The 17,974-nt window shown below is 36.6% G+C and overlaps 1 protein-coding gene across 1 annotated transcript; it reads left to right on the top strand.

The window, feature by feature from the left end:
• Positions 1-413: 413 nt before the first annotated feature.
• On the top strand, positions 414-16,618 carry LOC134650293 (carotenoid isomerooxygenase). Its single transcript, XM_063505257.1, has 13 exons — positions 414-516; positions 2,328-2,439; positions 2,987-3,133; positions 9,082-9,192; positions 9,276-9,373; positions 9,812-9,892; positions 10,523-10,603; positions 10,888-11,012; positions 13,447-13,623; positions 14,476-14,632; positions 15,850-15,911; positions 16,072-16,170; positions 16,427-16,618. The coding sequence occupies exons 1-13, from the start codon at positions 414-416 to the stop codon at positions 16,601-16,603; spliced, it is 1,530 nt and encodes a 509-aa protein (XP_063361327.1). The 3' UTR covers positions 16,604-16,618.
• Positions 16,619-17,974: the final 1,356 nt, after the last annotated feature.

Genomic DNA, 17,974 nt, shown 5'->3' with positions numbered 1-17,974 from the left:
ATTACACGCGACGCGAGTGCCGGTGAACCCGCAATTGTAAATTAAACCATAGCCATACTTACAAGTATCTCCGTACCTACATTATTAATTCGTTGGTATTAATAATGATCATCAATAGAACATAGGATCATTTTGTCACTTTGAACTTTAGGCAGTTCAATGAAGTATAAACTAAAAGCGAAATATGAAAGAAACCGTAGGTACCTACGTTCCTAATTATTGATGACGATTTCATATTAATGTAAAAAATTTGACCTAATTAAAAAGTTTGTTGCAAATTTTGTCTAAAGATAGCGTTTCACATCATCGTGTGCACTAAACTTGTGCACTTGTGCAGTGCGTGCGTGCGGGGCGTCTTAGCGGAGGGTATTAAGTATATCTACGTGTTTTCTGTATTATTTCAGTAAACCGCAATGGCTGCATGTAAAGATAAACTGTATCCCAACTGCGATCCGACTGTATGGCTCCGATCCTGTGAGGAGGAGGTCACTGAACCATTGGAAGGACAAATTACAGGTTTTATTTTATTTATTTTATTAGTTTTAATTGATATAGTTTATAGTTAAATTGAATATATTTTAAATTAAAAAAAAATATTTTGTTATTATTTTGTTGAAGTCTTTAAAGTTAAGTTTTCGGGAGTTAAAAGTTAAAGTTATCATAGTTAAAATTTGTTATTATTGTTTAATTTTAACGTTTTTTTAACGTTAATGTGACAGCTAAAATAGCTAAGAAAAAGTGTATTTACATCGAAACATTTCTTTAGTCCAATCCATAATAATTAATTAATAACAAAGTGTTGTCGTAACATTTTATAGTCAGGACAATATAAATACGTCCTTATATTCTAAAAACTTGGCGATATATAAGTTAGGTATATTTAATTTCCACCAAATGACATGTATAATTTTATTTATGAGCCACGTTTTTAGGGTTCCGTAGCCAAATGGCAAAAAACGGAACCCTTATGAATTCGTCATGTCTGTCTGTCTGTCTGTCCGTCCGTATGTCACAGCCACTTTTTTCCGAAACTATAAGAACTATACTGTTGAAACTTGGTAAATAGATGTATTCTGTGAACCGCATTAAGATTATCACACAAAAATAGAAAAAAAAACAATAAATGTTGGGGTTCCCCATACTTAGAACTGACACTCAAAAATGTTTTTTTCATCAAACCCATACGTGTGGGATATCTATGGATAGGTCTTCAAAAATGATATTGAGGTTTCTAAAATATTTTTTTTCTAAACTGAATAGTTTGCGCGAGAGACACTTCCAAAGTGGTAAAATGTGTGTCCCTCCCCCTGTAACTTCTAAAATAAGAGAATGATAAAACTAAAAAAAATATATGATGTAGGTACATTACCATGCAATCTTCCACCGAAAATTGGTTTGAACGAGATCTAGTAAGTAGTTTTTTTTTGGGGTTCCCCATACTTAGAACTGAAACTCAAATTTTTTTTTCATCAAACCTATACGTGTTTCTGACACTTCCAAAGTGGTAAAATGTGTGTCCCCCCCCTGTAACTTCTAAAATAAGAGAATGATAAAACTAAAAAAAATATATGATGTACATTACCATGCAAACTTCCACCGAAAATTGGTTTGAACGAGTTCTAGTAAGTAGTTTTTTTTAATACGTCATAAATCCCCTAAATACGGAACCCTTCATGGGCGAGTCCGACTCGCACTTGGCCGCTTTTTATTTGTCTTGGTATCATCATTCATACATCAAACGGCAATGCCCGGATCATGATTTTTGAAGTGAAAACTTCTTTAGCGGCGCTGGGCATTTTTTGAGGTGGGGAAAAAATGATAAACTCGAGACAGCGTAAGGCGATCATGTGACCGTAAGGCGATCACGTGACCGTAAGGTTTAGATGGCCATTTAGATGGCATTTAAATCAATAAAGAAAAACTCAATGGCATTACATGAAAAAGGTTCTGATCTTGTACGGGCTGAAATACGAGGATCTCACAGTTACATTCTAACTTTATATCACTCAAATATAATTCAATAAAGCTACATCTTGATGAAATCGCTAATAAAAGTGAACTCTAGTACTGGTGAATAAAACTCAAAATATCATGACCAAATATATTTAGATGCGAGGTCTGCAAGGTAACTTTACAATTTCTATTCGAATTTTAAACAATTAACGCTACAAATTTAAATTCACTGGCCAGCAATTTCGGAACTAAAGTTTTTCAATAGAAAGGAGGATGGGTCAATTATACATAGTGCTGCAGACATTTTGGACTAGTCATTGAGTTTTCACTTCTGTCGGCACTCCCGGAGTGCAACCCATTGTTTTGTTTTTCAGGTGAAATTCCATCGTGGGTACGCGGTAGCCTGCTGCGGAACGGGCCTGGCTCACTCCAAGTTGGCTCCGAGAGGTTCGACCACCTGTTTGACAGCTCTGCCCTGCTGCACAGGTATGTAGTAGATGCCTTACTACAGGGGTCGGCAAACTTTTGAGAACAATAGCCAACTGCACTAGGAATTAACAAACTCAATAGTATTAAGAAGTTTAAAGAGCCGCAAATGTTTTTTCAGTGATCTATGAACATTCAAGACTTAATTTTTTGGTGTCTTGAAAAGCCGCAAATGTACCTACCTCCAAAAAGTCGCGGATGCCGACCCCTGCCTTATATATCCCGCCGTGCTATGCAGATTCGTAATAAGTGGTATCCTTCACGTCACATATTATAGTCTGTGAGGAAAGAGAAGAGTCTTAGAATGTATTGGATCCCATACATTTCACGACTCTTCTCTTTCCGCACAGACTCTAGTTTGTGACTATCATGAGGTTCATGAGCGCTATTATATCTGTCGTCATCACATCCTAAACGATAGTCATCCCGTCATATTGTTAACTAGTGCCCCTGAAGGTGCCTCATGCATTGCTTTGTTATCCTTATACCAGCTTTTGCTGGTTTTGCTGATGCTTTTGATGATGCCGATGGTTTTGATGTATTTTAGGTTTGCTATCCACGATGGGAATGCTACATACCAGTGCCGTTTTCTGCAGTCTAACACCTACAAGCGTAACCAGGCGGCGCGGCGTATCGTCGTCACGGAGTTCGGCACCAGCGCGGCCCCTGACCCGTGCCACACCATTTTTGACAGGTGACAACATTTCCGACTAGCGCCCGTGTCCCGTGCTAATACCGGTCTAATTATCTACATAAACTTATTAGGGGCTCATTTTGGGAATTACCATTGATTTAAACACACATTTTCTGTATTTTAGTGCTAATATCTGAATATATTTTCTGTAAAAATACACTTGTGAACCAGAAGCTGAATAACGTGTGAATAACTGATTCATTGTGTACAAAGCTGGATAACTTTGGTTTAAAATCGGTATAGCCGATTTTGACAGCCTCTATACAAGTATTATTCAGCTAATTCACCACTATCCACGAGTCAAAGATGGATACGGAGTACGCGTGCGGGGGGAGGGGCGGCTAGTGCGTTTAGGAATCTTGTTATTAGTACACTTTACTAATATCTATAAAGCTATTTACTATTTACGGAAATAAGAATAAAACTCATAAGAATAAGAAAGGGACTTGTTATTACAAGATTACCAAGTATAGAAATCAGAATTGACTTATAATTATTAATACTCATTTGTAGCCACCGATTTTAATAAATCCCATTTGTATTATCTAGTAATCTTTACGTACTGTAACTAGTACACCATTTATAAACTCAAGGAAAGTTTTATAGAATTTATACAAATCTGTTATTCCGAGTAAAGAATATTAATTTCACGATTAAGTAAAACCGTTTTGTATTTCCTATACTATGAAATTAATAAAACTTACTTGAAATTATATTATTTTGTATCGCCTAGAAAAAAAATGTAAAAATTAATAAAGTTTGATAATCCCGTCTTTTAGAAAGCAGGTTTTTAATTCGAACAATATTTTTTCTCTCCGTGATGCAATGCACACATTATACAGCTATTACATTGCTGTTATTCAGTTGTAAGCTGCTTAATTTGTGCCTAAATCTTCTGTATAAAGTCTGTAAAAGCGCTGTTGCAGACATTATTCAGCTACCTTATTAAGCTTACAGTACGGCATGCTCTATTATTCAAACAATATTCAACTGCCTTGTGTTACTTGGAATGTGGCATGTGGCTACAAAGTTTTGAGAGTTAAGCCTTGACATCGCAACATTAACCCACCTATTTCCAATGACCTTTTATTTATGTAGACGTGTGACGTTCATAGTTGACAAAACTAAAATTTGATCCAACGATATACGTCTAACTCAATGTAGGTTCCGTAACTTATATTTAATGGCTCACGATTGTGCGCCTGGTACCATATCTACCTCATTTTACTTACATCTATGCCTATTTCATAAACTTTTATAGAAAAAACCGCCTTCTTAAAACAGTTTAAAATGCCATTTAAATTATTTAATATCTGGGTGACCGAGCTTCGCTCGGAAAACATATAAAAACTCGAAAATGCGCGTTTTCCCAGAGATAAGACCTAGCTAGATCGATTTTTCGCCCCCGAAAACCCCCATATAGCAAATTTCATCGAAATCGTTAAAGCCGTTTCCGAGATCCCCGATATATATATATATATAAATAAATAAATATATAAATAAACAAGAATTGCTCGTTTAAAGGTATTAGATAGATAGATAGATTACCACAGCGCATTTCATAATTACAATTAGCCCAAAATTGTTAAACTAGTAAGGTTATAATTATAACAAGAATTGCTCGTTTAAAGGTATTAGATACTTATAAATTCAGGACCCATACTTTTCATGCCGTTGACATCAATTTGACGTCACGCTGCATATAGATATTGATCCCAAATAGTTTTATTGTAATTATTAATCATTAGTCGTCAATCATTTTAATCATGTAGGTACAAATTACTTAAATAGTTTTCGTAATTTACAATTAAAAACGGATATCTGTTGCAAAACTCGTGTAAAGATGACATTGTGCCTATTTACGTTTTTCCAACAATACATAACAAATTATGCAAATATATCAAATTTTAAGTAAAATAATATGTATTATTTTAATCTGACAGCTGCAGTTATTTAGTTGAGTGACAATATAGTACTATGCCTTATGGGAAACGGTTGAAGAGATGGTTCAGATCCGGAAACCGCTACCAACTTTTAGTATGTTGTTGGGCATGGTATTTAGTCTCCAAAACTGCCGGGAGACAGCGGCGCTTTTGGTTTGGTTGTGAAACCCAAATAACCAAATATATTTTTACATCATTTTGATTTCTTTGTGAATTGCTCTTAAACTGTTATATATGGGTCAATTTCTGAACACGATTTTTTTTCTGTCCGTGATGAAAATCGCGGGTTAGCATCAGATAATACTTACCATTTTTTTTTTACATAAAGAAGTCACACTTTCACACCGAGTTCCATATGAATTCACTGATTAATTGGTTTTTAGAGTACACTTAAAAATACCTAAAGGCTCAAATTACTGCTCCCGTGCCCTGTCCGGAATCTACTTTTGAGCATAATGAAAAATCCTACGAAAAATTCTACATTAGTATCACTAATTTAGTGTCAAATACTTAAACTAGATGATATTTACTATCACTGAGCACATACACTATTAACTTCATTGTGGTAAATAACTCGTGATCGATGTTTAAATTTTGTCCGAGCGCGCGAGTACAATTTCGTCGGCAAAACTCACAGGGCTCTGACAGCCGACGTCTGTATTTGAACCGCCTCGTGTCCCGCCTCACCTGTACTGGCAGTATTCGGCTGTCTTTCAAAGCAAACGGATGTACGTCAAGCCGTGGCGTGTTTGAGCAAATCGCGTAAGTATTTCGGAATCCGGGTGGGCGACAATTTTTTTCTAATTTCGATGCCCCTTATAAATTTTATTTTCCACATAGCTTTTCAATAACAATTGTCATATTTAGGAGCCCTTTATGTATCTTTATGTAAGCGATAACATAACAGTTTGGTCAAACACGATTTAAATTTTTGGCGAATTTTTTTATTACGAATTCTAATTTCCGTGCCCTAATTCCCATAGCAAATTTACCTAAAACAGCTGATTAAGTGGCACGGGAATTAGAAAGTATTACATTTATTGTCAACAAATCTTTTATTGGGGGCACTTTAAGTTAATTGGCAATGTTTACGTCATATTATTATTACATTTATGTATATTGGCATTGAATATATATTATATGTAATAATAATATGACGTATATCTTTCTATTTTGCATTTAAGGAAATCTTAAAGAATGCACAAAAATTTGTGAACGGTTTTTTAGTATAAGTACTATAGTACATACAGGGTGGACCCGAATAACCCGGGCAATTTTAATACGTAAGGTAAGGTGGGGTAAGACGACACCGGGGTAAGACTATCACTTGTATGGAATCCTTGTACTGTTAGTCTTGCCCCACCTTACCTTATTCATTGATCATATTATAACATTAAAATATTATATAAACATAAAACTATTTCTGGAATTATTACATATTATAATACCTGTACCTAAGGTTACATGAAACAAAATGAATCAAATTTGCAATGTTTTTTTTTTTGTAAATTTGACAGCTGACAGCGTATACCGTATAAAGTTTAAATATCTGGGAGACCGAGCTTTGCTTGGAAAACATATACCTACCTAAAAACTCAAAAATGCGCGTTTTCCCAGAGATAACACCTAGCTAGATCGATTTTTCACCCCAAAAAACCCTCATATATGATCAAATTTCATTCGAAATCGTTAGAGCCGTTTCCGAGATCCCCGAAATATATACAAGAATTGCTCGTTTAATAGATTAGTTGTTATAAATTAGCTTTTCTAATACAAGAAAAAATAAATATATATCCTATTCTTACTATATTATAAATGCGAAAGTATCTCTGTCTGTCTGTCTGTTATCTCGTCACGCTTAAACCGCTGAACCAATATCATCTTGATGATATTTGGCATGGAGATAGTTTGAGGCCCGGGGAAGGACAAAGGATCTGGGGGCACGGCAGTGCCGCCGCCAAGTCGAGCAAAACAAAGTGGCACGGCCGTACCATCAAATCTCAATAACATTCTATCAAAATAACATTTAATGCACTTTACAATCCCTTAGTTTTGTCACTGACACAATCACTCACGATCATCATTATTTTAAGGTACTTCTAGCATACCCAAATTTGAAACGTAATTTGGTTTTAGCTTTTTAAGCCAATACAAATCTAATAATACTGCAATATTAGTCACGTTCTAAAGATCTAATAACTGCATAAATAAGTTTGTAATCCCATAGAAATATATGCGATAACAACGTTACCTTTTAGTTCTTACAATTAGTAGGGAAAGTAAAGGTACACTACGACGTACGATGTGAGTATGAATAAAGATGTGTATACATAGTATCAGTATGGTATGGGTATGATTACCTGAAAAGAAGGACAGCCTACAAAAAGAGATGGGATCCTATCAAAAACATTACATGTAAAAAGATGCAAGTCTCGCAACGCAGTTCTTCTACTACAAAAAAGTTTTGAGATGTAATGGGAAACCAAGTCGGTTATTTTAGTCAGTGCCAGGGGGTATTAAAATCGTAATACTATTAGATACCTTATTAGGGTTCCGTAGCCAAATGGCAAAAAATGGAACCCTTATGGATTCGTCATGTCTGTCTGTCTGTGATAGTCTTACCCCACCTTACCTCATATGTGGTCAAACAATTTTTTGTGTTATGAATTTATGAAGGCAGCATATTCGATTTCTTCAGATTAACTTACACAATAACTTCTTCTCACTGTGCCCCTATTTACTTATTTCTTAGTATCATTTCCTATACGGCCATATACCAGATCATACACCTTGTACCTATCTACATGCAGATACATCATGACACTTTTTAATTTAATGAATAGTTTTGTATGTATGTATGTATGTAAGTAGGTATTGTTTTGAAATATGTACATTTTACTAAGAAAGAGAGATTAGTTGCCATTAAAATCAAGGAAACGATTAGTCAAATACGTAGTTTTTAGTGTATCATACTTTCGTAGATTTGTCGTCCGAAACTAATATTAAAGAAGGTAAATATGTTCGATGCCGCTTCAGTATGGTTAAAGTACATTATTGTAGATTAAAATATACATAAATAATAGTTTTTACTACCAAAATAAGTTAAGAAAACAATTCCTGTGCCATGTTCTAATTTCCGTGCTAGTAAAATCTAATTCCCATGGACACACTAATTCCCGTGCCCTGACCAAAATTTTAAATTGAAATAACTTTTATAGTTTTATGAATATTTTTACCCCATAAGAAAATTAATGTTTATTATATTTTTTATCAAATTATCAGCATAATTTTTTTTGTGTAATGTTAGTATTTCAAAATTCCATGGGAATTAGACAAAAATGCTCGTTTGGTGAAATTGACCCATATTTTGGTACACAGTGTATAAATTAAAAATAGTATATTTAATTGGCTTTCATTTAATACCCCACACGTGTATGTGCAATGCATAGTTTGGGTGCAATATGCAATATTCGCAACGAGGCGGGAGTCATTTTTATGACGTCATTCCGCTGAAGTAGATGGCCGGCGTCGCGGTCTCTCGGCAGTTTTGGAGACCCAATACCATGCCCAACAACATACTAAAAGTTGGAAGCGGTTTCCGGATCTGAACTATATTCCCATAAGGCAGTGCACTAATAAGATAAAAGTCAATTAGACATCGCACCTACTGATTATTTCAAGTAAGTCGATATCGGTTATCTGCAGAGGTTGTCAAAATGATTAATTATGACAAAATAATTATTATGTTGCAACATTGTTGCAATCATACTCTATGCAGCGTGACGTCATTTTTGCGTCAACGGCATGAAAAGTACGGGCCCTGCTTATAATATATAAGCAACATTTTTGACTAGATCCAGTTCTGATGCTAATGATGAGTGTAGTCAATGATGAAGAAACTAGTATAAAATTCCCTTCTGTCCATCCCGTTTGGGTGACCCCCTTTGGGTATGGAACCCAAAAAAATATGGTTTAAAAAATATTGTTTGTTTTATTATATTTCAGAGTTTCAGCACTTTTTGATCCTGGAGAGTCAATGTCGGACAACGCCATGATTTCTTTGTACCCATTCGGTGACGAGATGTATGCCTTCACAGAGGGTCCAGTCATTCACAGGTAACTATGACATTTTCGGTTAAATATTATATGTGAATAAAATACATTTAGGTAATTATGCCTGAAGGGTAAAAATGTTTTAGGGTGGACCCGGTAACGCTGGACACGCTGGGGCGGAGGAACCTGATGAAGAGCCTTGCGCTAGTTAACCACACCTCGCATCCCCACGTCATGCCCAACGGTCGGTATTTCGGTAACCTTTATATTTTACTCGTACTAGCCTCCGGCCGCGATTTGAACTCCGTAGAAATCGTTAAAAACTTTCAACCCCAATTTTAAACCATTTCATAAGTCCATTCTTGGTAGAGTGTAGAGTAGACCTCTAAATATTTGAAGAAGGGTTTTCGGTTTCAACGGATTGGGCTGTGCTTTGTCCGTCGGCGACTAAAAATAGGTGTACCTAATGGACCTGTTTTATTTATAGCTATTGTCTTAGATAAAAAACAATTCGGTTTGTATCTAAATTGTAGGTAAGTAATGAGCAAATTTTTCTCAAGTTGAAAGTTTTGACGCGGACCATAGAATGAAACTACCATTCCAAAAATGTATTTGATGTTACTACATTCGTGCTTATTTTAGTAGTAAAGCATGTAATCAGCGTTTTGTTTCCTCATTTCAGGAGACGTGTATAACGTGGGCATGTCCCTCGTAAAAGGACGCCTGCAGCATGTCGTGGTCAAATTCCCATTCACTGAAAAAGGTTCGTTGTCATACACGCTTTCATTCACACTAACAGCAACACTCAGTTGATCTTACGTATTTACATAAAGTTTCGAATTGTCAGTAAACAGTGTGGGTACTTTGTCTATATTCCTTAGTCCTTACATTGTCGACAGCATCGACAGTTTAGGGACTTTAGGGTAAATCAACAGCTTACTGCCATGAATGTAGGTAAATAGTGAATGAGTAAAGTAGACAATCTATTGCCATTTTTAAACATTGATACTATACCTGAAGTCAATATTAGGCATTTAAAATAAAACCGAGAATTTGTAAACTTAAAGCCTGACCAGGAATATATGATCACGCGCTTTGTTGCGGAATTTCACTACCTCTACGAGTAGAACTATTTTTTTCATACTGCATAATATACTGAACTGTCACCCTATACATGAGAATAACAGCGTCCTCTTGACAATGATCATAGGTATACTACTGGTCAGGCTTTAAATAATGTTATTCAATAACCTTTAAATGAGCAGAAGGATGTCAGAAATTACCTACTCAAAATTGAGCTCAACCTTTTTAAAATAAAGTCCTAATCATGGCGATAAATAATGCCCTTGTTATTAAGGGATAATTATTAACAGTGTTTGATTCTTCGTTTCAGGGGATATGTTCGAGCAGGCTCGCATCGTAGGCAGCATGAAACCACGGTGGCCCTTACACCCCGCATACATGCATACGTTTGGTAACTATAATCAATAATATGATGACTTCATTTAAAAGAAATATTCAGAATACAATACTCTTTGTAAGACTTTATTGCTCACCTCATACAGTTTACGATACATGTACAGAAACAAATAAAGACAATTGGGTAGAGGATTGGAGAATATTCTGTATTTCAAGATTTTTTTGCTCCATTCATAAGTCTCTCTACATGAATGGGGATCATTATATTTCCGCTAGCTAATGCTATGTTCCATAATCCATTATTCAAAACCTTACTTATCTGATTGATAATATTGTCAGGAATAACGGACAACTACTTCGTGATAGTAGAACAGCCGCTATCGGTGTCCCTGGTGAGCGTGGTGCGGAGCCAGCTCTCGAACAAGCCCCTAGCCCGGAGCTTGCAGTGGTACCCGCAGCACGAGGTACCTAACTAAACACTCATATGATACTACTTAAAAAGCAAGCAAAATGTTACAACTTTAGTTGATAGTAGTGTCCGACCGAAGGTTCGGTTTCGGTTTCGGTTTCGGCCAGTTTCGGCCAAAAAATCATGTTTCGGCCGTAGTTTCGGTTTCGGCCAAAAAACGGCCGAACCTTTCGGCCGGGCCGAAACATACGCAATGGTACTTAATTCGTTCTATGAAACTAAACTATGTGACAAAGACCAAAAGTTGTGGAACAAGTAGGACAACAATATTAATACATATACTGATTTATGTATACAGAAATTAATCGGTTTATTATTAAACACAATTCCACTAATAATGGGCCCACTGAACCGTCGACGCAGTCTTAAGAGGCTGTCAATACTATACCTAAAACGCGCACACTGTCTAATTGTAACGTAGTAAATGAGATAGCACTGTCGCATGTTACTGGGCCTGGGCAAGGGAATAATAAGAAAAATTCATCATCGTCCTCGCGTTATCCCAGCATTTTGGCCACGGCTCATGGGATCATGGGGTCCACTTGACAACTAATCCCAAGAATTGGCGTCGGCACTAGTTTTTACGAAAGCGACTGCCATCAGACTGACATTCCAATCCAGAGGGTAAACTAGACTTTATCGGGCTAGTCCGGCTTCCTCAATGGTAAATATCAAATAATATTTCGTACATAAGTTCCGAAAAAGTCATTGGTACAAGCCGGGGTTTGTAGTGTTTGTACCTGCGACCTTTGGATTGAAAGTCGCACGCTCTTACTCACCGCTAGGGTACCAGCGCTCAAGGGAATAATAAGAAAACTATTGAAATAAAAATAAATGTGGATTATTTGTGTAATATTACTCGTTAGCGGTTTAGGTATACTTACGTAAATGTTTTAACAGATTGATTTTAATTTCAGACACATAAGTCAAGAAATAAAGACATTAGAACCGTTTAATGGTGATTTCAAGACAATCATTGCAATTATTTTTTATCGAGCCGATGTCGTTCAATCATGTATCGAGTGCGGCCCCGGTCTTAAAATATAATAAATATTAACATAGGTATAAATATATTTTTTGCTTTACTAAATCAAATAGTTTTTCTTAAAAGGGGCTACCTGCGGTTTTCAACGATTTTTGACAAGTTTTGAATCGTATCTCCTACTTTTGCACTACAGATAGATTTTTATAAGACATACGGCTATCGGTTCTTCAATATTTATCTCCATTATTGTCTACCGGATTTTGAAAGAAATTGATACTATTTTATGATTTTTTTAAACATTGTCTAAAAGAAAACTTTTTCGTATCTAGATTGCTGTGAAGGATATTACTTATACGAAATCTACATATTTGGGTTCGTCTTTGACGTGTCGTAAAACGTGTCTAGGGTTTTAATTTTAAACGAATTAACACAAAAGTTATGGCCAGAAAACCAGTTTTTTGGCCTTAAATTGTTCAACTTTGATGCCAAATATCTCGAAGACAATGAACTTTGAAGTAAACATGGAATACTATATTGCTTAAAGCCGTTGCTGTTAATATGATAAACTACACATAAGAAAACTAAGGGATTCAGATCGAAGGTTATTAGCGTGGCGGATCCCCTTAAGTAACATCAATTTCAAGGACATTGGGTGTTGACAGCCCCTTAATATAAGTTTAAAAGCGGTTTTATGACATTTTTTCAACGATTTTAACAAGTCTTCAAAAGTTTCGGTTTCGGTTTCGGTTTCGGCCGAAACTAGAGCCAAAGCCGAACATTCGGTTTCGGTTTCGGTTTCGCCAAAAAGACATGTTTCGGACACTAGTTGATAGTAACAAATAAACAGAAATCTAATGAGTATTTTTTTAAATAGATTATTATGCCAAGGTGCTTAGTGAACGTGCCAATCGTTAACGCTCCGTAGCGTAGTGTACCTACTTACCTAGTCATCTCTGGCTATCACTCTTCCATATTAGTGCGACAGTGACAGTTGCGTTTCGTTCGCTACGGAGCGTTAACGATTGGATTGGCACGTTGGCTACGCACCCTGAGACGTAAAACTCACCAAAATAGTAGCACTTCCCAGTTCTATAGAACTAATAGAAGTATACATCGTCTTTTTATTAAATTCCGTTAACTTCGGGTATGGTTAAGTATGTACGTTTAAGAAAACTAATTGTTATTGTTCGTAGGGGCCTTATCAGATATATTTTTATTGATTATCTCCGAAATGCAGTTAATTATAATTCCGGTGTCTTTGAAAAAGTTACTTGATTTAAGCTCAGGAATGCACCCATGAAATTAACGGAAATATTTAAAAAAACACGGTGAATATCTTGCTCGAATACGATTCTTTCATAGAATTTTCATAATACTTCGCAGTTATTTGGAGTAGGTACATCGGACTTGCCACTTCTAATTTGTTTGCTTTAATGATTTCCAGACACACATAGTCCTAATAAGTCGAAAAACTGGGAAAGAAGTAACGCGATACCGGACTGACACCCTGTTTTACCTCCACATCATCAACTCGTATGAGCAGGACGGCAGGCTGATCGTCGATATTTGCGCGTATAACGATGCTAAGGTGATAGATGCTATGTACATCAAGGCCATTGAAGTAAGTCCCTTTTTAATTTTTTTCACCACACCAGCTCGGAAAGGCTTACTTTGCACTTCAAAAACTGATACCTAGCAAAGTTGCATTTTATTCACATGTGAGCCAAGTAATCAAATGCAAATTTTGAGTTGTTTTCTTATGTTTGCTGGTAGAATTGACTTTTAAATGATGATTTTGGATGATAAATATTTAATAACATTCATTTGGATTTGATTTGGTTTGATTTTGTTTCATATTTTACATTTAATATTTGCTTCGGGTTGGTGTGGTGAAAAATTTTGTCTTTCACTCGGGGGCAAATTTTATTTAACTGTCCTTTGAAACCGCTACGCTCGTGGTTCAATTTTGGAATCTTTCGCTTGCTCGGGTATCAATATTAGCACGAGCGCTTAAACAACAACTTTGCCCCCTTGTAAAACAAATAACTATTTTCGTTTATGTAAGTATATTGCGCTTGAAGTCGCAGAACGAAATCTGAACCTAGGGTTTGAAGCCCGGACGCTTATTTCAAATAGGTAAATACGATATTATGTCACTACGCATACATTTTTGCTAAGTACGTAAGTGGTTGCCAAAATAGTTGCGACGATCTTTTTGTGAATGCATTTTATTTTTACATGTAACATATAATGTACATTTTCAATGAGAAATAAATTAATCTAATCTATCTACCGATTTCAATGGGATCGTTAGTTACTGACTTGCCCGGGCTACGAAGGTGTTTTTACCTACTTCTCTTGACTATAAATAAAGAAATGGCTCATAAAAAATTAAAATATAACTGTATAACTTCTAAAAAATTATGCAACACGCATTTCGCACCACCATCGTACTTAAAGTAAGCGATTTCAGTCGATGCAAAGCAACGCAGACTACGCGGAGTGGTTTCGCGGAAGGCCCAAGCGGGTAGAGATCCCGCTGGACGCCCCGCGGCTCACGCGCGTCGCGCCCCGCCTGCTGGCGGGCCTAGGCTGCGAGACGCCCAGGATACACTACGACCTACACAATGGTACGTGCCAAGCCCTAATTATTTACACACTGGAACCTATACAGTCACGCACACAAACACGTCGTGTGTTTTAGACTGAACCGTCTGAAACTGTACCGTCATACCTCTTAGGAGTAATTTTACTAATAATTTGTTTTACCCATTCTCCTCTCTGAAATAATTTATTGAGCTTAGAATAAATTTAAAAGTGGAAAAATTACTGTCTTGGGTGAGACTTGAACTCACGGCCTCTGGATCGATACTCCAGCGCTCTGCCATCTGAGCCACCAAGACCTCATCCATAGCCAGCAAATCTTTCCACCATATTATGGGTCAAGGGGACCGTAGCGACATCTACCGTAAGAGTGTTACACTTCTTAAACGGCTACCGGAGTTCCAAGTCATATTGGAAATTCACCAGTTACGATGTGCTACCCATACTAATTTCATTTTTTAACAAGCAGAAACGTCTGCGAACGATGCTATTAAGCTTAGAATAAATTTAAAAGTGGAAAAATTACTGTCTTAATAATAACATCGACATCGTAATAGCATATGACTTGGAACTCCGGTAGCCGTTTAAGAAGTGTAACACTCTTACGGTAGATGTCGCTACGGTCCCCTTGACCCATAATATGGTGGAAAGATTTGCTGGCTATGGATGAGGTCTTGGTGGCTCAGATGGCAGAGCGCTTGAGTATCGATCCAGAGGCCGTGAGTTCAAGTCTCACCCAAGACAGTAATTTTTCCACTTTTAAATTTATTCTAAGCTTAATAGCATCGTTCGCAGACGTTTCTGCTTGTTAAAAAATGAAATAATTTATTGAATCAGGCGTTACTTCGGGGAAATCCATATTAATATCTTCACACAACAATGTTGCTTTGCTATTCCGTGATATAAAAACGTGCTAGCTTTTAACCCGTTATACTAAGTAACTTGCGTATTTTTACATGGGTACAAAGTAAAATGTGATGTGTATTACTTCTAAAACGTGCTATGACATGAACCTTAAGAATACACTGTGATTACTATTATCGGTCTAGGTAGTCTATTTGTACGACTTTTTATAACTTTTTTTTATAAATCTGAATTGATGGTACTGAAATATAACTATGGAAACGGATTTTAAATTCATTATACGCGATATTATCCGTTTCCATAGTTTTATTTCATGAGTAACTGTCGCGGTAACTGAAGACAACATGGTGGATCTGTGATAAAACCGTTTTTTTTACAGGAAAGCCCTATCGTTTCTTCTACGCGATTAGTTCAGACGTCGATGTCGAAAACCCCGGACTGGTAAGTAATAATTTTATTTAATTTCTATAATTTCTTGTAGGATTGTTACAGTACAGTACACGACTTAGTTACTTTTCACAGGAAGTACCTATAATACGTAATAAGTATTACATAAGTATTTTTATATGCTCACGTTGACATTGACTCACGTTGGTTACAGATCATCAAAGTGGACACGGCGACGAGTGAGATTCGGACGTGGTGCGACGTGGACTGCTATCCCAGCGAACCCATCTTCGTACCGCGGCCAGGCGCTAAGGTACTTATACGCATAAGTAATATGAAATATCATTTTGTTACTGGCTTAAACAATTTCCATACCATATTGATCAGTTAAATGATTACTCATCACGGGATCACGGGTCTCGAGACAGTCGGGACTCATTCACCGCATCGGACGTAGGGAAAACCAATATATTTCGTATGTACACGAGTACCTCATGTGCCTCTTATGGTGACGCCGGTGCCTAGCAGTTGACCGTTTATAGGCTGTTGATGATGATAATGTTATCTAGGCAGAAGACGACGGCGTGTTGCTGAGCGCGGTGGTGCGCGGTGCGGGCGACTCGCGCGCCGTGGCGCTCCTAGTGCTGGAGGCCGCAACCTTACATGAGCTGGCACGCGTCACGTTCCGCACGCCTTCGCCTGCGCCCAAGTGCCTGCACGGCTGGTTTCTACCCGAGCGCGTTTAGAGCCAGTTGCGCCTACCACAAGTCCCACAACTGACGGACCGATTAGTTATCTGTGCAGCTTACCGTACAACCGTAGGTAGAAGTAGCTACTTTATAATTATAATAGGTATATGTTTGTGTTTATTCGCGCAAAGTTAGTACATAATTATATCGTTATTTGTGGAAGGGGTCGTTAATATTGTATTATTCATATTTAAGCTTTAAATTGTAAGAGCTTATGAACAGGCTATACAACGAAAAAAATGTGCTTTTGTGCTACTACAGCATACATGCTACACGAACAAATCATTACAGATTTACAGCTTACCTACAGATTCTTCATATGTTTGATAATTGTACCTACATTAATTGTTTTAGGACTTTAGTTTTTACTTAGCCATAAGTGAATGAACAATTAGTGTAAGCAAATTTACATACCTATTCTATATTTTTGCTATATGAATAGTGTTTCCACGGTTATTTGTCTGGAATGAAATATACTGGAAAAAAAGCAATTGTATTTATGTCATTGGTCAGTTGACATGTCCCCCATATACCTACTGAAAAAAGTTATAGATTGATAGCTGGGCATGGGATAGAGTACGGTAAAACCACCCAACTACATACATATACGAGTATGTATAGACCAGTACTACAAGTTATAAACTGAAATAAGGAGTTATATACCAAACACCAAAGAAAATGTGACCAAGTCCACCGGTGGCCGAGGCGGGAACCGAACCCGCGCGGCTAACCTCCTGATCACTAGACCACCCTTAGGTAACTTATTAAATTAATAGGAGGTGAAGCTACTCCACTTATTAATTTGCTTTCAATTACTCGTAATTTCTGTTTTTGTTTTTTAAATTTTACGTTAAATTGGGTGTTTGGCTAAGTACATTTATTTAAGAAAACTAAATGGCATAGGTAGGTTTCGTAATTTACGAAATTTTAATTTGTTATAAGTTTTCATAAAAATAATTATGTAAATGCTCCATCTTCCGCTTTTGTGGCATTAAAACAGTTTACCAACTCTTTCAAATAATTAAAAATCCTGACATGTAATTTTTTGATATTGCCGCGTTTTTTCAGGTTCAACTTTCATTCTTCAAACGGGAAATTTTATGCGTTCAAAGGGAAAAAGTACCCGAGGCATTAATAGAGTCTGGCTATTAATGCCTCGGGCCTCGGGTACTTTTTCCCTTTGAACGCAGAAAATTTACCGTTTGAAGAATGATTCAAATACATTAAATAAACACTAACAAAAATGACTAGCTTTTCGGAAGTCTCAAATAACACCATGAAATTTTCTATTTTTCACCCTTAAAATCTTATCTCAATGTAAGCATGGTTGTTACCACCTTTTTAAATTGAGTTATCAGTGTGGGTAAA

This window comes from Cydia amplana, chromosome 1 (genome assembly GCF_948474715.1).
Source record: "Cydia amplana chromosome 1, ilCydAmpl1.1, whole genome shotgun sequence".
Taxonomy (NCBI): Eukaryota; Metazoa; Arthropoda; class Insecta; order Lepidoptera; family Tortricidae; genus Cydia; species Cydia amplana.
The sequence above is the reverse complement of the archived record's forward strand: the minus strand, read 5'-3'. Positions and strand labels throughout refer to the sequence as shown.

Bases quoted from the DNA above. Each gene is read 5' to 3' on its own strand.
- LOC134650293 (XM_063505257.1), top strand. From the start codon at position 414: ATGGCTGCATGTAAAGATAAACTGTATCCCAACTGCGATCCGACTGTA. The intron at 9,893-10,522 runs GTTCGTTGTCAT...TCTTCGTTTCAG, and splicing joins ATTCCCATTCACTGAAAAAG to GGGATATGTTCGAGCAGGCT. The intron at 10,604-10,887 runs GTAACTATAATC...TAATATTGTCAG, and splicing joins CGCATACATGCATACGTTTG to GAATAACGGACAACTACTTC.